The sequence below is a fragment of the Borostomias antarcticus genome (genome assembly GCF_949987555.1).
Source record: "Borostomias antarcticus genome assembly, chromosome: 17".
Lineage (NCBI taxonomy): Eukaryota > Metazoa > Chordata > Actinopteri > Stomiiformes > Stomiidae > Borostomias > Borostomias antarcticus.
Genome location: NC_140250.1, coordinates 4,726,970 through 4,748,101, shown reverse-complemented (window position 1 = coordinate 4,748,101; position 21,132 = coordinate 4,726,970). Strand labels below are relative to the sequence as shown.

Genomic DNA, 21,132 nt, shown 5'->3' with positions numbered 1-21,132 from the left:
GACTGTTGTAACTAGCTATTTGGTTTAATCTGCTTTTGCGCCAAATTAGTGTCTTGTTTCTTAGACATTCCTAATCATTCTTGGTGGAGCACATCTAACACTTTCAAGTCTCAAATACGCTTGGCGAACGAGCAGGTTGTAGTTAAAACTGTAGTTGAATCTTTAGATCAGACCTAAATCAAATGTAAAAGTAATGAATAATGGACTGTAAAAAGACCAAAAGTCAGGAGGGACAGGAGACATTTAATTAATCTTATTCATTATCATCCTTTATTAATAATTGGTGTTATAAACAATGTCAGCAGGTCAAAAGTTGTTGTTTTCCTACAATGAAGTAAGAAGATGAGGTAGTTAGAACCAGTGCGGGGCAGATCTGCCTTGGCCTCCATGGGAGTGACACACATTCAGAGAAATCATGATTCAACTCGCTGGTGAAGGTTTCAGGATCTCTGAGGTGATATAAACATGGGCCTTAGGCCAGGACAGGACAGCAGCCATCTTTAAATGTGAGGTTATAACTGTCTATTCAGCAGTCCTGAGTTGGAAGTATTTGAAATGCTTGAGGTGAAATGCTTGGTTCCATTCATTCTGGAAAGCAAACAAATTAAGCCTTCCTCAAATATTTGTAAGAATTTTAATAATGTTAAACCCCAATTACTAAAATACACAAAATGAATACTTCATCAATAAAGCACATATGTGCCTAACAAATACTCAAGATGTGATGACACTTCAGCAGAGGAATAACTTAAAGCAAACACTCTTCTTTCAAAATGCTATGACTGTATTTCACACATATATATATATACACACACCAAAAAGAAAACAGTCCAGTGTCTGTCATTGTGACAGCACTGGCAGTGCATTTAACAAAGTTAAAAGTTTTATAAAATGGAATGTCCTTGAAAGGTGGACTACAAGGTGCTGGTCCCAGACAGGAAAGGTGCAGGAGGCCTTGAAACTATCTGAACTACAGTAGCTACTTGTCCAGCACTGCTACAGTAGTAGGCTTGTCTAGTGCTTCTGATGCAGGGGCACACGTCCTACAAAAACCTGAGAAAACAGTGACATTATGTTTATTCACTGGACATGTCCCATTATGTGACAAGATTTGGACTGAACAAATAGATTTTTTAAACTATTTTAGTTTATCAGATTAAAAAGTATAAAAGTAAAATACCTGTGAGTCCCAGAGTGAAGACTGTGGCAACGTTAGGTAAAGAAACTGCACAGGAAGAGAGAGAAGAAAGCAAAGAGGACTTATTACATGAATTGTACTTAAAGTAAAAATATACAAACAGCCAGGAATGTTTGACAACTGAACCTGAGAGAAATTATGGATGAAAGAATGTGGTGAGATAGGGAGAAATGGGTTCATTTAATTTACCCAGCACTGTCAATGAAAAGGAGGGAATAGTATTAGAACACTTCAAGATTATTGAACAAGGGAGTAGATGTAGGAACATGCGTGAGGGGTCAGAGCCGGGTGCAGAGCTGGAGCTCAGTACAGAGTTTACCTGGCCGGCCAGGGAGAGGCCTCAGCTTTATAACAATGACATTATTGATAAAGTTTTACGAAAAATTATGTTTGGATGTTCAGTTCAAAAACACTGTAAGGGCTTTCTGTGTGAAGGTTTCTTGCTTTCTGTGTGAAGGTTAGCAGAGCCAGTGATGGTTTACATGCAATTTGCTGATTGAGTTGTCATATTCGTGTCTTTAAACATTTGATTGAGTTGTCATACGTTAGTGTCTTTAAACATTTGTATATACAGTCCTCCATCTCCAAAATATATTCAGCATTTATGAAGCTAAAACTATTATCGGCTAAAACTAATACTTTCTTATTTTAAGAGGTTTCAAATATTTTTAGACAAAATATTGCACAAAACAAGGAGGCTGTTGAAAATGTGTAGAACAATGTGACAATGCTCGCTGTTGTGCTAAAAGGAGAGAACAGGCTACAATCAAAAGTTGCTGCAGTGACGGTCATCTGCTCCGGAGTTGGTGATAAACAAGTCGAGTAGAGGTAAAAAGGATTTACTATTTAAAATGTATTGTCAAAAATCTCAAAAATGGGAACTTCCTCCATTATGGTGGGTAGTGGGTACTTCACAACACACACTACACAGGACTTCTCACATCACACCTAACAAATCACATCAATGCGGACAAAAGGAATGAAGAAAATGGATGGTTGGCACCCACCAGCCTCATACACACACATGGGAGTCCCTCACGAGTAGTACGCAGACGCTTTCTTGCTGGCATGTGGCGGGGGACGTCGCATGCCAAAGGAAGGGGGCACCCTGACGAGGCATGGAGGGAGGGCGAGAATGAGGCGTGAGGCGAGTTGGTATGATAACGCATAGTTAAGCTGGAAATGCACCAAGCTGAAGGTGCTCCTAACCGCTCCTGACAAAAGTCAGGCCAAGTCAGAAGCGTGTGCCCCCCCCTCAAAGCGCCAGTGCTCTTGAGTGATAAGTTGTGAGGTAGTGTGCTATATGAAATGATACAGCTGGGCTGAGTCGTTTGTGGGTTGAACCTTTGCAAGCATGCTCAGGAACAGATGTTCTGCTAAATACCAGCATAACATTTTTCAATTTTAATTCCTAATGGACATGAAATTATGGCTCACATGCTGTGACACGTTCATAACAAAGAAAAAAAAGCTATATTTCATGAAAACATTACAGTGCAAATTCTCATGGTGCATTGATAACAATCTATGGTGGATACACTTGATATAGGTGAGCTAAATTTGTTGAGAAATATACATTTGAAGTTAAAATGATAAGGTTTTCTTACCAGCTTGCTCTCACAGCTTCAATGTCACTCACTAGATTTTGTGCCAAGCATATCCCAAAAATCTGTAAAAGAGAGAAAACAATTTCATTTCATGCTGTGCAGTGCGTGACTTTGGAGGGAAGAGGTGTAAGTATTCCATCTTGGCCCATTAAGCTATGTTCACCAAAATCCACTCATGACATTTTGCTATAGAGACGTTTGCTTATTCACTGCTAATAAAGATTATTCCATTACAGTCTAGTAGTCTATAAAAGAATAAGAACATGCACTTAAAATGTACTATACAGTGTTGACAAGGTCTCTGATATGCATGTATACAGTGCACATTATCAATGTATCACTGAACAGTACATTGAGTGTTTTGTGGGAATAAACATGTAGTAAATTTGTATTAAGGCACAAGCGTTTGAGACAAACATGCTGTCCACTTTATTTGCATCCATCTACTATCCAACTATCATTAAAGGCCATTTCCAGACCATGACTGGCTTCCAGACCTGACCAGTGTAACACCAAAGGTCAGAGGGCTATCTCAGTATGGTGCTCTGGCCCAATTCAAGCACTGATGTGAAAATCAGTAGATACTAGTATTAAAATGTATCCTGGTGAGACCATCCTGATTTTGCAAGCTTACATTCTGTTTCTCTCATAAATCAGCCTGGATACTCTCCATAGAGATCCGTAGAGTGCCAGCTCAGAAAACGATCTCGCCAACCAGTGTTCTATGAGGAAATTCAAACGGCTACGCTGGGCTGGTTTAGGTGTGACGACAGTGAGGAGCGAATGAAGTTAGCGCGTGGTTCATCCAATCACTTTCTTACAGCGCCTTCCCTTTTTCAAACAGTTTCCAACGGAGAGTTCCCAGATGGTTATGAAAAGCAAAGCATTTGGCGCATCAGGTTCATTAAAATGCAAAAATAAACACAAATTTGGAGTTGGATGCTTGTTCCCATGTAGTACATTTTGTGTATCATTAAAACGGAAAGTGGGAGGAAATACCCTCACCTGTAACAGTGCAACCCCTACGAAGATGCCCGCTACCACTGTGAGGTTGTCCTGAAACCACTTCTCAAACTGCGGCACACAACCTTTCACGTTGATGTAGGCTTTCTGCTCTGCATCCTAACAAAGGCAAAGGCATTAGAGGTTTACTATGTACTGTATTGCTAACCATACTGATATAGAAAGGTATACATAAATTAACAGATTTTGTGTTGAGTTGAACTCAATACAGACAATAACTAACAACATCAAAACTACATATTGACACATTTCTGAGTGCTGGAATAGGACTTTTAACATAAAACAGCAGCAAGACACATAAAGGGGAGTGGGAGAAATGTGAAGAGAATTGGAGGTATGACTCACCCCTTCAGCACGAATGTCATAACCACACTGAGTGTTTATGACGTCCTCCTAGTGAAGAGAAATGAGTGTAATCAAATCAGAACAATGCCACCCACCATTTGAACTGAAATCCATTGTCCTTTCCTGTGTGTGTGTGTGTGTGTGTGTGCGTCCGTGCATGTGTATTCACTCATTCCCTACCGCAGGATCTTTAGTGCAGCAGGAGAAAGGGACGCCACACTTCTCCCTGCTTGGGTTCCCGTCAGTGCAGTTGAAGTAAATGTTGAGGTTCCAGTCATCAGCCCCGAAGGCACCACAACACTCCCACTACAGAGGAAACAGGCCCAAAAAATCATTAACTCTTTACCAATACGCACCACGCCATGTCTCCAACAATCTGGTCTGCTGCAGCATATATGTACAGTAGCAATGACATGTGACTAAACATAGAGCTCCATTGCTTGGGACAGATATTGTAAAAGTGAAATCCTCACTAATCAAAAACCTAATTCTGACATTTTTTTAAATTTAGGGCTAGGCTTAATCTGTGTCTGGGAAAAACAGCTCTTAAAATGCTTACATATTCCTGAGTGAAGTCTATGAGGTTCTGCAGGTCAATGTCGTCTCTGTACGCTCTGATGTTGTTGTTGATAAATAGGTTGAGCTGGTCCTTGATCCAGTCCTTAAAGACGAAGGCCAGGACTCCTGCAGTCAGCTCCAGGAAGAAGATGATGCCCAGAAACACAGAGAACTGGAACAGGTAGGGGGATAACAAACACACAAGGCTCGGGCTAAATTCTCAAATACACCAGAAGGACTGCAGCTAACATGTTCTCATGGCCACCTGCCTACCTGTCTTGTCAAAAAAGGTTTTCTCAGGGACACAGAGAGAGGGAGTAGAGCCAAAGCAAGGACGGTTGTGTTATAGCTACTGTACTTCTCAATGATTCAGTATTACTGTACATCTGCATTAGATGCCAAACAACACTGCGATGACTTGGAGCATAAGTGACATTTTCAGAATTTTAGAGCAAAAACAAACTTTTAATTGATTGTATTTATTCAACATATTTGAGCAATCTAATTCTTTCATAGAGATTAGGTTTCAAGGAATTCATAGTTTAAAAGATAGTTAAAAAAAAAAAAAAACTACAAAACTATTAAATTTAGCCAAAATGTCACTTCCGCCAACATTATATTACTTTTTGTTTGTTGTTAAGGGTGTAAGTGACATTCAGAAATATGTGACACTGGAACAGAGACAGAGTAATAAGCCAAAATAAGTCTCAAATGTTTTTGTTTTTTGTCATATAACAACAGACTAACAAAACAGCCTATTTAAAAACATTTTGTACCATTACTCTATTATTACTTTATTACTAAATTCATAACCTCACGAAAGTGAGGCAGCCACTGTAATTATAAATCTGTTTTTAATGACTTGCCTGATGAATTAAAGGTTAAATAAAAATAAAATATTTATGAAGAATATAAAATGATAGAAAGCATTATTGTAAGATAGATCAAAGTGTGAGGAAGTTCTAGATAATGATAGATAGATAGATAGATAGATAGATAGATAGATAGATAGATAGATACTTTATTAATCCCCTTGAGGAAATTCGGGATGCTGTGCATTATGAAATTAACACAATGATAGTCTGGTCCTTTTGGCCAGACTGTCAATTTCATTCAAATGTCGGTATACTTACAAACTTGAGTAGAAAGGTGTTTTCCCTCAGTGCTCCGATACAGCCGGCGAAGCCCAGGATGAACATGACCCCTCCAGCCACCATGAAGAGCCAGACAGGGTCCAGACCCCCCAGGTCTGTGATGGAGGAGATGTTCGAGAGGACACCCTGGACAGACACACAGACAGACTGGAGGTTAGTTATATACCGTACATTCTCTTCCAATGTGGCCTATTTCTAATGTAATGTGCTTCATGAACAAGTGGAGAAGTACATTGTGGCAATGTGGGGCAAGCCTATTGGAGTCTTGTGTGTCCTACTTCAAATTTTCGTCATTCAAAGTTAAAACTGCCCACTTACCTTCTCACTCCATGCCCACAGTCCAATTCCAAGGAAGGCCATCCCTAGCAACTGACAAGAGTTTAAAATATGAAACATAATTATGATTGAAAACTTGTGGTCGCATTCAATTCAAATTTAATTGGATCTAAAAGAAAAAAGAAGAGAGAAAAGCCATAATAAGCTTGTCATTTTGAATAATTCAAGGTTTGAATGGAGACTAGCTTCAAAAATGAAGAAAATTTTGAAAAAAGCAGTAGAGATCAATGTCCCATAGATATCCATTCATTGGTGAGCTATTGTGGCTCAAACAGTATTGTTGAAGCGAATATTAGGTTAAATATTTATGAATATAGCTAATATTAAAGTGAAACCCTAGCATAAAATAGCAGTCTGCACCAAATAAGGCTGGGATGGTGTTTATATCTTAAATGGTTAACGTTTTAGTGATTCAAAAAAGTCTCATTACCTTCAGCAAGCACAGGAATTACAATAGTGAGCAAGTAGGCACGAATAAGATCACGTGAGTCAAATCCGATTTGGTGGACAGTAGGTTGAACCTTGAACCATCGGGTCAGATGCACCAGCTAAGTTGATTAGTAAAATGGAGTGCCACGTCCTTACCAGAAACCTGTAGGCTAATTACAACATACTGTAGGTGATAAATACATCAATAGATATAAAGGTTGCAGGGGTATTTTGAAGTGTTCCACTCATTTCCAGCAGAATATAGGGAAAACCATTCCCACCAAACGAAGTGTCCATAGGGAATGGTCAGATGTAGGCACTAGAACGGTTCCGTTGGGAATCTTAATAACGAGCTGACTGGGTCAATGAGGGTGGTTAGTGAATTCCAAGTGTCCGTGGTACAACCCAATAATATCTCGCTAGTTATAAACTACGCTATCTTGTATTTAGGCTACGGACTTTGCCCCCAACCGGCCACTGTAGAGGATCTCTAGAGCTTCAAATGCAGAATTGCACATCATGCGAATCGGACCAAATGCTAAGGCACTCGTTCGGCCTACTACGGAAATGTTTGCACCTGCTACGACCCGATCCGCAAACCAATAACAACTGAAACTTGAAAATACTGTTTAAATTATCATTAGACTTTTTAATAAGGTGTTTATTTCCAAATATTTCATTGCAAAATGTGTAAAGCTACGCACATACTGTAGGCTAATGGATACAATGACCGGAAATTTAGCAGGAGCCTAATAAAAACGCACTTACCCAAAATATTATGTTGAATCCGAAAATGAAATATTTGATGCAGCAACTGACTTCATGGTCTTTATAATGGTTCCCTGACATCCTTGCTTTTTGTAAACTTTGATTTGTTCCCACATAAATAAACAGCTGTAGGCTTTGTTCACGCGGGGGCAGTAGACTAGGTAGCACTTAGTATAATCCCCAGCCTACTGCTATAGCGCTCTATTCCAATATATAAGAAACATTATGCGAACATATCTCTCTGGCCTTTGTCAGCGCCTCCAAAACAAAATCGTAGGCTACAGAAACTGATCGTGCACGAATGATGCAATGTATCAAAATTTAACGCAGGCCACTGAATATCGTGGAATAACGGGTTTTGCCAGTCTCCAATGAAATTAACAGACCCTGGCTGCTCGTTAAGGACAGCTCAAGCAACCAATCAGATTTAGCCTACAAGTGGGTGGGCACTTCCTCTTGTGGCCTACTCTATACCTCCATGGTCTGAATAGGTTAATATAAATCACGGTCAGATTGGATATCCTACAAAACGAATAATAATGAATGAGTGAAAATATGCAAAATATGCCCTAATTTATAATATAGGGCTACGCATTTAGCGAAATCCAGACAAACACCAATTAATTCAACTGTGACAAAAGAATGACAAATGGCTGCTTTAGAGCAGAATTTTGTTAAAATCACTCAGTATAAATACGGGGACCTGTGCCATCTAATTGCTAGTTTTTCGGAGATATAGGCTACTGTAGCTAAGCTACCTAAAGCTGTGTTCATGGAAGGTGGTCATGTGTGTCAGATGAGTATAGGCCTACTTCTATAAGAAGACTAGTATATTTCTTATAAGAAGATGACGCGAACGAGGATGGGCGCAATATGCCTACTGACGAGCGACAGACACCTATATGTAGCCTATACATACAGTATAATGTAATAACCTTCCCTGCTTGGTCTTCTGTTGGCAGGCACAGCTCTCTGTCTTTGAAGAGTCCAGTGACACCTGTTCTGAAGTCAGCATAGCGGTGGATTCCTTCTCGTGGATTCTGCACTGTGAGTTTGGAGGCGCATGACTAACGCTGGCTTCTCTCATTTCTCTTCACTGTGAGGCTACATGCCTCATGAATTACATTAGGCCTACGAGTTTTTTGTTTTTGAACCTTTATTTTACCAGGCAAGTTAGTTAAGAACGAATTCTTATTCACAATAACTGTATGAGGCAAAATGTAGAGAAGAATAACCCATACAAGGATCGACACCATACACGACATGAGAGACACAGCATGGCAACAGGACATCACTAGTAAAGTAACATGGTATCAGGACAGCATGCCAACAGAACATGAGAGGCGCAGACATCAGCACAGAGGACAACATGAAGGAGAGGCCCATACCACACATACTGTTGTAACGGAGTGACCTGACTCATCAACCACAGTTAATATAGAGGTGAACATATTTAGTATTTGTATGATGATCTTTTTCTTTAAGGGAACGATTTTTTTTAGTCTAGAAACAGAGGATAGCCTATAAGATAGGCCACACAAAACTGAATGGATGCAGTTTCAAAATAAATCCACAGGAGGGCATGCCAGTAACACAATGTAGGTCCACGAAGTAGGAACATAGACTTGGCTTTGTTACACCACATGCTTAATACACAACTGAATAACAAACATATGTTTGACCTCCCTGTTTAAATAAAAGTGAATGAAAATGTTAAGTATAGGGATGGCGAGAGGCAGTTGGGGCTTCCAGCTCCCCAGTGCTCTGTAACAGACCTGAATGTATCGTATGGCTGTGGTACATGGTGGACATTGGCGTGTCATGGGCCTACTCTCCTCTTGGGATGTAGCAAGGTCATCAGTGTTTTAAGAACCTCAGTTAAGCTTTTGTTTTATTTCGGTCATTGAGTTGATTCATTTGAGGGACCAAACTCAGCAAGAAGCATCTTTTGGTGCTGCTGGCTCAGGTGCATTTGCTGGAGTTGTAAGATATTCAGCAAATTTTTGGTTCAGCTCAGAGTTGGGGCTTCTACTTCTCTGTCTTCCGGATGCCCTGGCTTGTTCATTGTGAGGTTCTCCCAGGTTGGGGAGCCGGAGCTAGATCTGCTGTATCTGACAGGGGAACCAATGCTGGATCTTCCTGCTGCTCTTCAGTCTCTTGTTCCTCTGTATCAGAGCCCTCTAAATTGCCTGTTGCACTACAAGCTTGAGGAAGGCATTCATTTATTCATTAATTTAATAATTTAACTAAAACTAACCTTTTACTTTGTAAATATATATAATCATTATGTAAATGTAGTAATGGACTAACCTTCTGCTCGACATGTGTCCACAGAAAGGATGTCAGCGTACTTGTAGCCTTTTCAGTATGTCATTAATACACTTGACAATAGCTGACCAGATCTCCGGTTCGCTGATTAATTTGATTTAGATAGCTGACTGAGTGAGGAGGTCTAATGGTAGCAATCTATTCTGGGGCATCCCAGACCACCCTCTTCCACTGATGCATACTATTTATTTTTATTGAAAGAGGGCTTCTTGCCCGCCCATAGGAAGCTACTCACGGCTCTGTTACCTCTAGTAAGGAGAGAGGGAGGAAAATCTAGCGGTAACATGTATGTTATATTGTTAATCTAGGGTACTAAGGTATTTATCTGTCCTATGAGATTACTTTCACTTTTTTTAAATAAGGGGTATTAAGTTTAAGTTAATTATGTTTTACAGACCTGGGTTGATCGTGACACCCCAGTAAAGTAATCCAGATGTAAGCCTCTGCCTATAAATTATAGATGTTACTGTTTCATGTTCTTACTGTTGTTCCATGTTCTCTGTGATGTCTGTGCTTTGTTTGTCTCCCTCCTGTAAAGCGACCTTGGGTCTATGAAAGGCGCTATATAAATTAAAGTTATTATTATTATTATTATTATTATTCAGCCATTTAAATTGCCATATGCTATGAATATTCGGGGGACATACTTAAGATAACGGCATAGCTTCAGACTAAGACCAATTAATTTTATATTACGACATATGTGAGAAGGAATCAATCAAGGACAAAATCTATGGCAGTGCAGTGTGGGGTTGCTTGACAGCAGCAAGATATCATCCGCATATGAAAGCAATTTGTGTTTTGTTAGCCCCGAGACTATTCCTTTAATATTGATGTGGCCCCAATGACTGATGGCAGAGGCTCCAGAGCCAGGGCGAAGATCAGAGGAGAGAGGGGGCAGCCCTGTCTAGTCCCACGCAAGAGTTTAAAAGAGGTAGAAATATTTGTGAGGACAGTCACCCTTGGACCTTTATACAACAGTGTTACCCATTTAATATATGAACTACTGTATCAATCCCAGACCGCTGAAATATTGCAAACAAATACTCCCACTCAATCCTATCAAATGCTTTCTCTGCGTCCAGGGAGAAAGCCAACAGCCAGCCAAGTCGGTTCTACACTATTAATCGTTTGCTATGCGAGATGTAACATCCTGCGTAGATTATCTGCTGATGTCCGGCCGTTGATAAATCCCACGTGATTTGGGTAAATCAGTGTAGGTATGCATCCCTCTAATCTTGTTGCCAAGACCTTGGCCAAGATTTTTGCATCTACATTAATCAAGGACACAAGGTCTGTAACTCCCACACAACTGTGGGTCTTTTTATGAATTAGCGTTATTACTGTATCCTGCATACTTTCTGGTAGGCTTCCTCTCTGGAACACATCCTGGAAGACAGTGAGGAGCCTTGGGGCCAACAAATCTGCCAAACGCCAACTCTGAGCCTCACTTGTGCGCTCGTTCCATCTCAAACCCTCTGTCAATGTCCAGTCCTAGTCCCTCCTTCAACAATGTACAGTACGCACAAATAAGATAAGATATGATGAACTTTAATAATCCCCGGGGGGGAATGTGAGTGAGAATGTACAGCATATTTCAATAAATATATACAGCATAAAATATAGAATATATCCATACATGCATACATACATACAATCTCAATAATATACTGTACATGAATGCACACAAACACAACACTCAGGCATTCGGAACACACTGTAACAGGAACTGTTATTGAGTCTGATGGCTGATGGCACAAAAGAAGGCCTGAACCGCTCTGTTTTGCAGCTGGGTGGGATGGGCCTGTGGCTGAAGATGCTCCCCATCTGCCACAGCTCATCATTGGGAGGGCGTCCAAGTCCATCTTCTCTGACTTTTCCAAGACACCAATATACAAACATTGTCATATGTCACCCTTTCCTGGAGTTCACGACTTGTTACTGTTCCAGCATTTATGACATTTCTTTGAAATGGATGGGCGTTTAAAGCTGCAGTATGTAACTTCTGCACTATGAGCCTGCTACGAGCTAGCTACAAAATAGCAGCAAAGGAAAATTCTGTTTGCCAGAGTGAAGTCTGTTTCTCACTCACAGTTTGTGGGTTTGGGTACACCATACCCGGCTGTGTTCACACTGAGGATTTTTTCAAAGCTTTGAGGTGCTCCTTTTCATTGTTATCTATGGATCAGAGGATCCATAGATAACAATGAAATGATTGGGGAGTGCTGCTGTGCCAAAGCGACTTGCTTTTTGTCAGCGCTCAAAAGTTGAGAATATCTTTTGCACGGAGCATGGAGGAAGTGCTGTGTGATTCTCCAATCAACTTTGCAGTGGTAGCCCGAGTTGGCCAGAGGAATTGCTTTGCGCCTCACTTTTTTAGCAGCTTGCAAAATCTTCTGTGTGAACACAGGCCATAGAAGAATGCCCCGTGTTGCTGATTGGCTCTCAACATGTGCACGCACCGCCAAGTGTGGCAAGCCACACCTCTACAGGATGAGGTATCCTCAGCTCCAAGCTTCTTTTTTTTTAATGATCTGGTGTCGACCCTACACCAGATTATACTAATTATTATAATTGCTATAGAAGAGTAAACAGCGGACTACAAAGACGCGTTTTTCGCAGAGGAGCTCCATCACTTATCCCTCTTGTTTTATCTTAGCAATATAGCAATACTTAATCTTAATCTTACTAAAATATTACTTACTGCAGATTTAAAACAATTGTGCATGGAAAGCTTTGTTTGTCAAAGATGTCCCGTTTGTTGAACGAAGCACGGCCCCAGGTCCCATCCTTCAGGTCCTGTCTGCGTAGGTTAGGGGCAGGTTAACTTGCAGACTTCAAAAGCCCCTAAAAGACCACGGTGTCCTTTGCTCTTCCAGATGTTATCAGCACTCTCTCATTACACTGCCAGTGGCCTTGACATGAGTGTCAGCATGTCAAGAAAAATAAACTCCAGAGGGGGGAAAGGAAGTGAGTTCAGATCTATACAAAGATAAGCTAGACTGCATTCCCTTGATATGTTTTTCTTGGCTATTCTTTCATACAAATATTCCCAAAAACATTACTAATACCTTCATAAAACATTGCTCCCAGCATAGATAACAAATGTGGCGTCACAACCAAAAACCAGACCAGGGAGCACTTGTGGATGCCTTTGATCTTAGATGTTTGACTTAAGGACTTTCCACTTCCATTTCTTTCTCGTTTTAGGTCAACCCATCTTTGATCCTCCTCATTTGATGAAATTAGGGATGTGTTAAACCTGTATTAAACCATGTCTGTATTTAAATCAGGTCGGTGTCACTGAGAGAAATACATCTTTTCCAAGATGGACTTGGCCATGTCCAACAATCAAGACACTACAAAGAAACAAAAATTAGCAACATCAATTTATATATTTGAAACATCAGTTTGGCTAGTGCGACAGGGTCAAAGCATTTACAATCTCCTCTTTTGTTCTCCATGATTTTGATCCTGGCTACAAAGTCATTTAATGAGTTCGCACTTTCATCTCGTTTTGCAGCTCGTTGACTTCTTCTGACTTCATCCTATTTTTTCTCTCCCTCTTCTCTGTTTTTGGGGTGGGGCTTGCCATTGAGGAGTGACCAACATTCTGTATCAATGAGATTGCTGCTGAGAGCTGAGGAGCATACACTGGGAGATCCCCTGGTTAGAGAGGGAGTAGGAGACACTAAACAGATCAGGTAAGGGCATGTCTGTCTGTTTTTCTGACTCGCGAGCAAGATCCGTTGTGTGAACTGTTATGGCTGGCTGTTTCTGTACCACGGACACAAACAGTGAGATTGATGGTGGTCTGTCTAGGGATTCTTAGTATTTGTAGTCAGGAACATTTGGAGTAAACAAAGGATTATCTACAGTATACATTAGTTTAAAATGTTGTGATGGATGCATGCAGACGTAATTATAGTGTTCTTAGAATAATCTGTAATCTTATTAGTCTTTACATCCCCCTCTCCCTCCCTTTGTATTATCTCGTCTTCCTCTTCCTGTCTCACTCTCATTCATGCATACAAACACATACAAAAAGAAAGAAACATAGATACATACCCTTACCAAAAGAATGTGTTGGTTTCATGAGAAAATAAACACCTCAAAGCAACAACAAACATTACAACTTGGCTCAGCAAACATTTACAAGTCCGAGACATTGTCTCATAGAAGAAAAGAAAGTCAAGCAAATCTGTCTCTGTTGACTTCACATCAATCCCTAACAAGACCAGTACCTCATCTGTAGAAAATTGTTGAAATTAATAAAAGATTCACAGATTGTTGACTGATTTTTCTCTAAACCAATTAGAGGCTGGGCAAGGGCGGAGCTATTGACTGTTTGATCATGGATAGATAAAACACATTAGAGTGGTGAGGTCTGACATCACTTTGTAGGCTGTAAGATTAGCGCCATTTGGTCCTGAGTCCAAAATCCCTATGTGAAAAATGAATGGGTTTGGGGAAAGTGCAGAAAATAAGGTCTGTATTTAACTGAGACTCCCAGAATAGAGTACGTTTTGTTCTAAAAGTTAAAATACATCACTAAAGATGAGTTTTGTGAATTTTGAAGTTTTTAGTTGGCTCTGATTTGAGTGTTGCTAGTGATATTGAAACCATTATTGAAACTGGACACAGTAGTCTAATGCCTTTCTGACGTGCAACCATTTTACTGAGCTAGCTATAATATATGTTAAATTTGCATTCGTAGTAGCCAAATCTGTCCATGGAAAAAAATTCAGCAGATATCTTACTGTACAATAAGATTGAGCTAGCTAAGGCAGTTTTGTGGTTATGTGTGGTATTTATTCAGATTGGGTAATCTCACATTCTCACTGCTGTAGTTCAGTTTGGCCATTTCAATAGTGGTTAGCATATCTCAGCAACATCTACCTCAGAACCAACTAAGAGCTTCAAAATTCACAAAACTCAAATTCATTTATGCATTTTAACTTTTAGAACAAATCTTGACTGTTAAAGCTGCTGCATACCTTCAAGTGTTAGTTGACAGGTGCATACAGTAGGAATAAAAAGATCTACTGTATGTAGGATGAGAGGATTCCTGCACACTGTCCTCCATCAGGTTACAATCCTAATTGTGGACTTCAGCTCCACATTTTAACAGAATCTTCCCAGTTGTAGCCTGATGGTCTATCAACCAAAACATTTTTCCAGTAAACCTTTAGAACAAAACATACTCTATTATGTGAGTCTCTGTTAAACACAGACCTTATTTTCGGCATTTTTCGCAAATCCCATTCATTTTTCCCACAGGGATTTTGGACTCTGAACCAAATGGCGCCAATGCTTTCAGCTTTATAATGACAACATCACCTCACCACTCTATTTCTTTGAAAGGCTTTTAAGAAAAGGTCTGCCCCACCAACAATATTATCATGTTGTTCCAAGCCAACAAAGGTTCCTTTCAAGACTTGCTATGTGTGAACCTGCCCCACACCACACAGTGGCACCTCAAACTGAACCTTATAATCAGAGTGAAGATTTGTAAAGACGTGTTATAGCTTGTCTTCAGAACAATGGCGGTAGGCTGGTGAGATTGTGCTCAAGTATAAGTGTCAGTATGTGTTGTCTTGAATTTGTTGTAGCACACTACAGTGTGCCCGAAGCACACCTTAATTGGTCTGTTTTCTCTGTGTGGATTTACCTGAAAGGAATTCATTTGCTGTGTGATAGACAAATGCTACCTGTATCAGTGAGAGCTTATACAATTTAGGAGCAGTTTTTGGCACAGAATGAGAACAATTTTGTAATGTCATAAGTGATGAGTTAACCTAACTTTTGATGTATATCATCCTAAATTGACAGCAATGTTAATTCTCAAAAGATCAACAACAAGCACACCTGTATAACTTGCACTGTTAGTTCTTTGTTACTGTGTACATGAGCAGCGTGATTGGTGGAAAACTCCAGTGTCAGATTCAATTTGAGTAACTTGTGAGTAGAATGAACCAAAAGTCCATCGGCATTCTTAAAGCGAGAGAGGATTAAGAGAGAGAGTCTGAGAGATAACGTCTTAATCCACCTCGTCCGTCATTCTTACTCATACGCTCAGCACGTTTACAGTGTGTGCTCGTTTTGTAGTGTGTGCTCACCACCAACACGGTGACGGAACAGGGACCCCTCACTAATCCCACACTCGCTCCATTCCCACAGCTCCTCCAGACTTTGTGTGCAGTATTAACCCCACGGAGAGAGCCTCTTTGTGGGGTTGCCAGATAGGGGAGCAGATGTTGGGAATGGGTGGTAGGGTTGGGAAAGCTCTGAAAGCTGTGAACACTGTGAGGAATGTAACTGTTTTGTCGTAATGACGCCTAATCCTGATCCAATTTTGGACCTCCTCTGCCCAGGGTTCTAGAGGGGCTCTCTCACTGAGCACAGGAAATTGCCTCCAGGGCAAATCCAAGGAGGTAGGCTATATTCTCCCCTCCTTGGCTGGACTATGTTAACTTCCAGACCTTTCTCTTCATGACCAATAAATTGGTCAAATTTGGCAAATTCTTTGACGATATCAAGGATGAGGGTATTGCTCTTGTACATCTCAATATGAGGATAAGCGTCTGAGGAAGCCCTCTGGTGACCTGGATTCAGAAGACCTTGGGCATTGGGCTAATTTCCTAGCTGGAGAGGCATTTCTCAGCCAACAACTCCTAATCAGTCTGGAAAGGACTACGAAAGGTCACAAACGACAAAAGAAAATACTGCTTATTTGATTTGACTGACACTGTAGGCATATATCTCTATCTATCTATCTATCTATCTATCTATCTATCTATCTATCTATCTATCTATCTATCTATCTATCTATCTATCTATCTATCTATCTATCTATCTATCCACTTTACTACCCTAGAATGCCTCCTACTCTTCCCACACCCCCCCTCTCTCCCTGCCTGAGAGCAAATAGACTTTTTAAGAGACAGAACACCCGCAGAGTGCTCAAAGCAGCTTAAACATAGTGTCGACCAATTGTAGTGTTCACAGATATTTTCAACACCTCACTGGCCCTACGTGCTGTTCCTGTGTGTTTCAAGACCTCCACCACCATCCTGGTTCCCAAAAAGCAGAGGATCACACACCGTAATGACTACAGACCAGTTGCTCTGAGCTTAGTGGTAATGAAGACCTTTGTCAGACCTCAAGGCCAACATTGACCCTCTCCTCAACCCTCTGCAGCTTGCCTACAGTACAGAGCTAATACTGCACTTAATACTACAGTACCTGGATACCCTGCAACAAATGCCAGGATCTTATTTGTGGACTTCAGCTCCGCATTCTAACCCAGTCATCCCAGCATCTTCTAACTGGTCTTGCCAGATTTGAATAATGGCCGGATCCGGCAGGGCAGTGGCATATAATTGGGCCGTCACTCCTAAGGGTGGTTTGTTTAATTTCGGCGTGAGGGTCCACTGCTCTACAGCGACCCTGTCTGGTGTCAGAGTCGTGGTCATAGGCTTGAGATAGGTAGCAGGTAGCTGTGGGGTTGTGCGATGGACCCTTCACAGCAGCGACAGCGGACAATGGGTGTGGTTGGCAAGAAAATTGGGTGAAAATAGGAAAAAATCATAAACACATTTTTTAAAAGTGTGCCTGGCGTCGTCTCTTGGCGGATCACCAATTTCTTGACAAAAGGAAGCAGTTTCATGGCTGGATGCTCTCTCCCTGGCTCTACTCTACACAAACAACTGCACCTCCAGAGACCCTGTCTGTCAGGCTCCTGACTTTTGCATATGACACTAACCTCAATGGCCTAATCTCCAATGGAGTTGAGTCTGCCCATCAACGGGAGGTTGATCACTTAGTTTACTGGTGTACCCTTGGTTTACTGGTGTACCCTAACTGGCTTAATGCCTGCATATCTGTGGAGATGGTTGTGGTCTTCAGAAGGAGCCCTCTCCTGTCCCCTCGTCCTAAAAGGCTCGACAGTTAACTCAGGGGATTCGTTCAAGTTCCTGGGCACCATCATATTGCAGGGCCTCAAGTGGAAACCTCAAGGAGAACATCAACTCCATCCACAAGACGGCAGAACAGAGGATGTTCTTCCTGCTCCAGCTGAAGAAATTCACCCTGCAGCAGACAGACAGTTTTACATGGCCATCATTGAATCCATCCTCACCTCATCCATTACCGTCTGGTTTGGTGCCTCTAGTGCCCGTGACAAGGGCAAACTGCAGCAGAACAGGTCATCGGATGCAACCTGCCCACTATCCAGGACCTGTACAACTCCAGGACCAGGAAACGAGCAGGGAAGATCATTGAATCCTCCCACCGAAGGATGGTCACTACCTATTCCAGACACTCGGTATCAAGGACAAATCCTCATGCTACTTGAACAGTTGGTTCCCCAGTGGGTATCCCAAACAAGTGAACTACAGGTTCTTCACTAAATGCTGCCTGCCTGTCCACTGTACTCCAGGTGCAATACTGGACTAGAGATATCTGTACATTCTCTATATTTATTTACAACACATTAGCCTTTTAATATGCATATAGCCTCACACACAGCCTATAATTAATATACAGCCATGTACAGCCTCATAATAGCCTTCCTACTTAACTTTGAGTACTTTGTGTATACGTTTTTATTGCCTCTGTGCCCAGCAACCGCTGGGGCGGGGGATATATTTTCAGTCGCATGTGTTCGTTGGTTCATTCGGCATTTATTAGTTTGTTCGTTCATTCATTACAATATTATGAATATCTTTCTATGCATGTTAAATAAAATGTCTAAATAGTTTTCTTTCAAGATTTTATACCAATACCACAATTTCAGGTCAACCAGAGCTCAGAATTCTGAGAATGATCGTACAGTACCTTATAGGATTATGTTCACCCATGACAGTTCCATCCAATACTGAACACATCATGAATATCTCTTTAAAAGGCCCAAAGACAGACGTCCAAAAATGAAGAATGATGTAAAGGAGTGGTCTTGCTGATGATGGGATGAGGTCTAAAGTAAGATATACAGTGTAGCCCACTGACTGCAAAACACAGCCCAGGCATGTGCAAACACTTAAGAGCACCTGGAAACAAGCATTCGGATCAGCAAGCGGTGTGTCATTATCACAGGCCGTGCCTGCCCCCAAGCAAAGGCCAAGTTCCGAAGTCTGTGTAAGGGGGTGGGGAGAAGAGGCCCTTTGTAAGAGAGCCTTATATTACAGTTCTAGCCTCCGGTGTTAACTACAAAACAAGATGCCTTTAATTTGAAAGGTTGCACATTATACTTGTAAGTCATTCTTTGAATTGGGCTTTGCATGGACACTAGGCTATGTGTGATGTTATGTGGTGCAGAAATAAGAGAATTTTGCATCCTAGAATAGTAAAGAATGCCTGTGGTGTTAGCTAACTACTAGCCTAGCTAGCCACCATCCAATTTCAATGCGCGTCGTCGTTGCACTGGAAAAGGGGTGAAAACCAGCATGTCTACCCCGGGGGTTGTGTTTACAGATCAGAGCCAGTAAATACCCGTGCCTACTGTAGTCATTAGTCACGGGACTGTATACCGAGTGTATCCTTTCACACTGAAGACAAAAGTCAGATTTTAGCGGGTGTTGGTGAGTGGTTTGGCCAGTTTGAAAAGGGTTAGTGTACTCTTCAGGGAGGGGTTAAAAAGTTTCATACACATTTTCTAAACCCGAAGCTAAACTTTTATGTCAGAGCACATCAGTTCCAAAGTTGCTGATTCTAAATGCTTTCAGATGTCTAACTCACACAGTTCAAGAACAACAGGTGGATCTCATCACATTAAACACAAAGAAGGAGGACACTGCACAGATAATTTCACCATTTTTAAAAAGAGATCCAGGCCTCAAAGGCTTCTTCCCTGTATAAATAAAAGATAAATAAATATGACAAAATCATTTCAAAGTATGTTAGACATATTTGTTTAGTTTGGCACATACCGACGTGTTTAAAATCAGCATTATTCAAGAGCCAGGGGCCTTGACAAATGGAAGGCTAATTGTTATTTAAAGACTGCCTTCAGATGGGCCTCTTTTGAGTGTCAAGGTTTCAGGGTTGTCTTGTCGGAGGGAGGGGCACTCCTCTGAGGGGTGAGCAGAGGCTCAGAAAGGAATGAGTAAACAAGCCTAGGACTGCAGGACCATTTCCAGATCTGTCATCATCAGTAAACCATGGGAAGAAACGGGACTACTCTTCATTTACCCAACTTTACTTTGTTATCATAATTACGTTGATATGCTGTAGTAGGTCAAACAGATGTTTGGTTATTTTGAAAGTAATTTTGAATTTGACTGAGGAGTTTTCTTGGCCATGTAGTCCTATTTGAGATGGGGAATCTGAATGGATTTCAGAATTAGGAAAGAACCTGTAAACATGCATGTCAGGTAGGTGGAAGGTAGACATCAAGTAAAAGCTTATTTTACTGAAATGATGCAGATTGATGCCAGTTGTCATATTTCCTATAGAAAATGTCCATCATTTGTTTCCACATAAATATGTTGGAGAAGAGAATGTGACCGTATGAAGAGCAATATGTTTCTGAGCCACTGAATCAGTACACGTGTGTAATGCAACCTGTCAAGTGAGTTCTCATGCTGACAGGTGAGATGGGCCTCTCAGCCAGACACACTGACTCAATGTCATAGAGCAGGGGTGTCAAACTCAAATACACAGTGGGCCAAAATTTAAAACTTGAACAAAGTCGCGGGCCAACATTGAACAAATGAAAATTTTAATATGGACCCAAACAAGTTTTGCTTTAACATTGAATATGCACTTATCACTTTCGCTTTTGGTGCGCATCAATGGTGTGCACTAACATATGTGAATACGCCCTCAGACACAAGTGTTGGTGCTCCATCTGCTCAGTAGAGAAGCTTGTAAAACCCTGACTGTCCTACAGCCAGGCAGACAGACAGACAGCCGGCATGCAGACAGACAGCCAGGCAAGAAGGCAGACAGGTTTGAATGAACAGGAACAGAGCAAACACAGCGGCCGGCTAGGTCAACACAGGTGTCTATCACAGTGAGACGTTACATAACGTAAAGCTTCTGTTTTCTGCCTTCCTTTTCGCCATTTTTAAGAAGGGGTAACACGGTTACAGTTGTAGTATGAGATTGCTATGACTACTGTCACAGAAGAGAGGGCATTTCTGGGTCCTGTCTTGATTGACGCGCCAAAACAACAGCAGAGCATTATGGAATTTGTAGTATTAGCGGTGAATGCGCTGTATAATACTGGCGGGCCAGCTCTAGTAGTCATTTGGTATTGCCTCGCGGGCCAAATATAATTACACTGCGGGCCAAATTTGGCCCGCGGGCCAGAGTTTGACACCCCTGTCATAGAGCAAAGGTCAGGGTTCAGGCTATCTTCATGAGACAGTGTGAGACACTGGGG

At 41.3% G+C, this 21,132-nt stretch overlaps 1 protein-coding gene across 6 annotated transcripts; it reads right to left on the bottom strand.

The window, feature by feature from the left end:
- Positions 1-297: 297 nt before the first annotated feature.
- LOC311320151 (tetraspanin-5-like) lies at positions 298-7,759 on the bottom strand. Of its 6 annotated transcripts, XM_084451839.1 has the most exons (11): positions 7,419-7,759; positions 6,204-6,254; positions 5,865-6,011; positions 4,733-4,903; positions 4,354-4,479; positions 4,174-4,221; positions 3,811-3,927; positions 2,806-2,867; positions 2,206-2,306; positions 1,181-1,225; positions 304-1,053 (listed from the first exon to the last, which is right to left on the bottom strand). In XM_084451839.1, exons 1-9 carry the CDS (start codon positions 7,497-7,499, stop codon positions 2,234-2,236), a joined length of 876 nt encoding a protein of 291 aa, XP_084307965.1. In that variant the 5' UTR covers positions 7,500-7,759; the 3' UTR covers positions 304-1,053; positions 1,181-1,225; positions 2,206-2,233. The 6 variants fall into 6 exon arrangements, with proteins under 6 accessions (XP_084307961.1, XP_084307963.1, XP_084307965.1 ...); XM_084451837.1 differs by lacking the exon at positions 2,206-2,306 and having other exon boundaries at positions 300-1,053; positions 3,440-3,927; XM_084451840.1 differs by lacking the exon at positions 2,206-2,306 and having other exon boundaries at positions 308-1,053.
- Between the last annotated feature and the right edge of the window lie 13,373 nt (positions 7,760-21,132).

Excerpts from the sequence above, each read along its gene's own strand:
- LOC311320151 (XM_084451835.1), bottom strand. The coding sequence starts at position 7,499 with ATGTCAGGGAACCATTATAAAGACCATGAAGTCAGTTGCTGCATCAAA. Across the intron at positions 6,255-7,418 it reads GATTCAACATAATATTTTGG|TTGCTAGGGATGGCCTTCCT; the intron begins GTAAGTGCGTTT and ends AACTCTTGTCAG. Across the intron at positions 6,012-6,203 it reads TGTGGGCATGGAGTGAGAAG|GGTGTCCTCTCGAACATCTC; the intron begins GTAAGTGGGCAG and ends GTGTCTGTCCAG.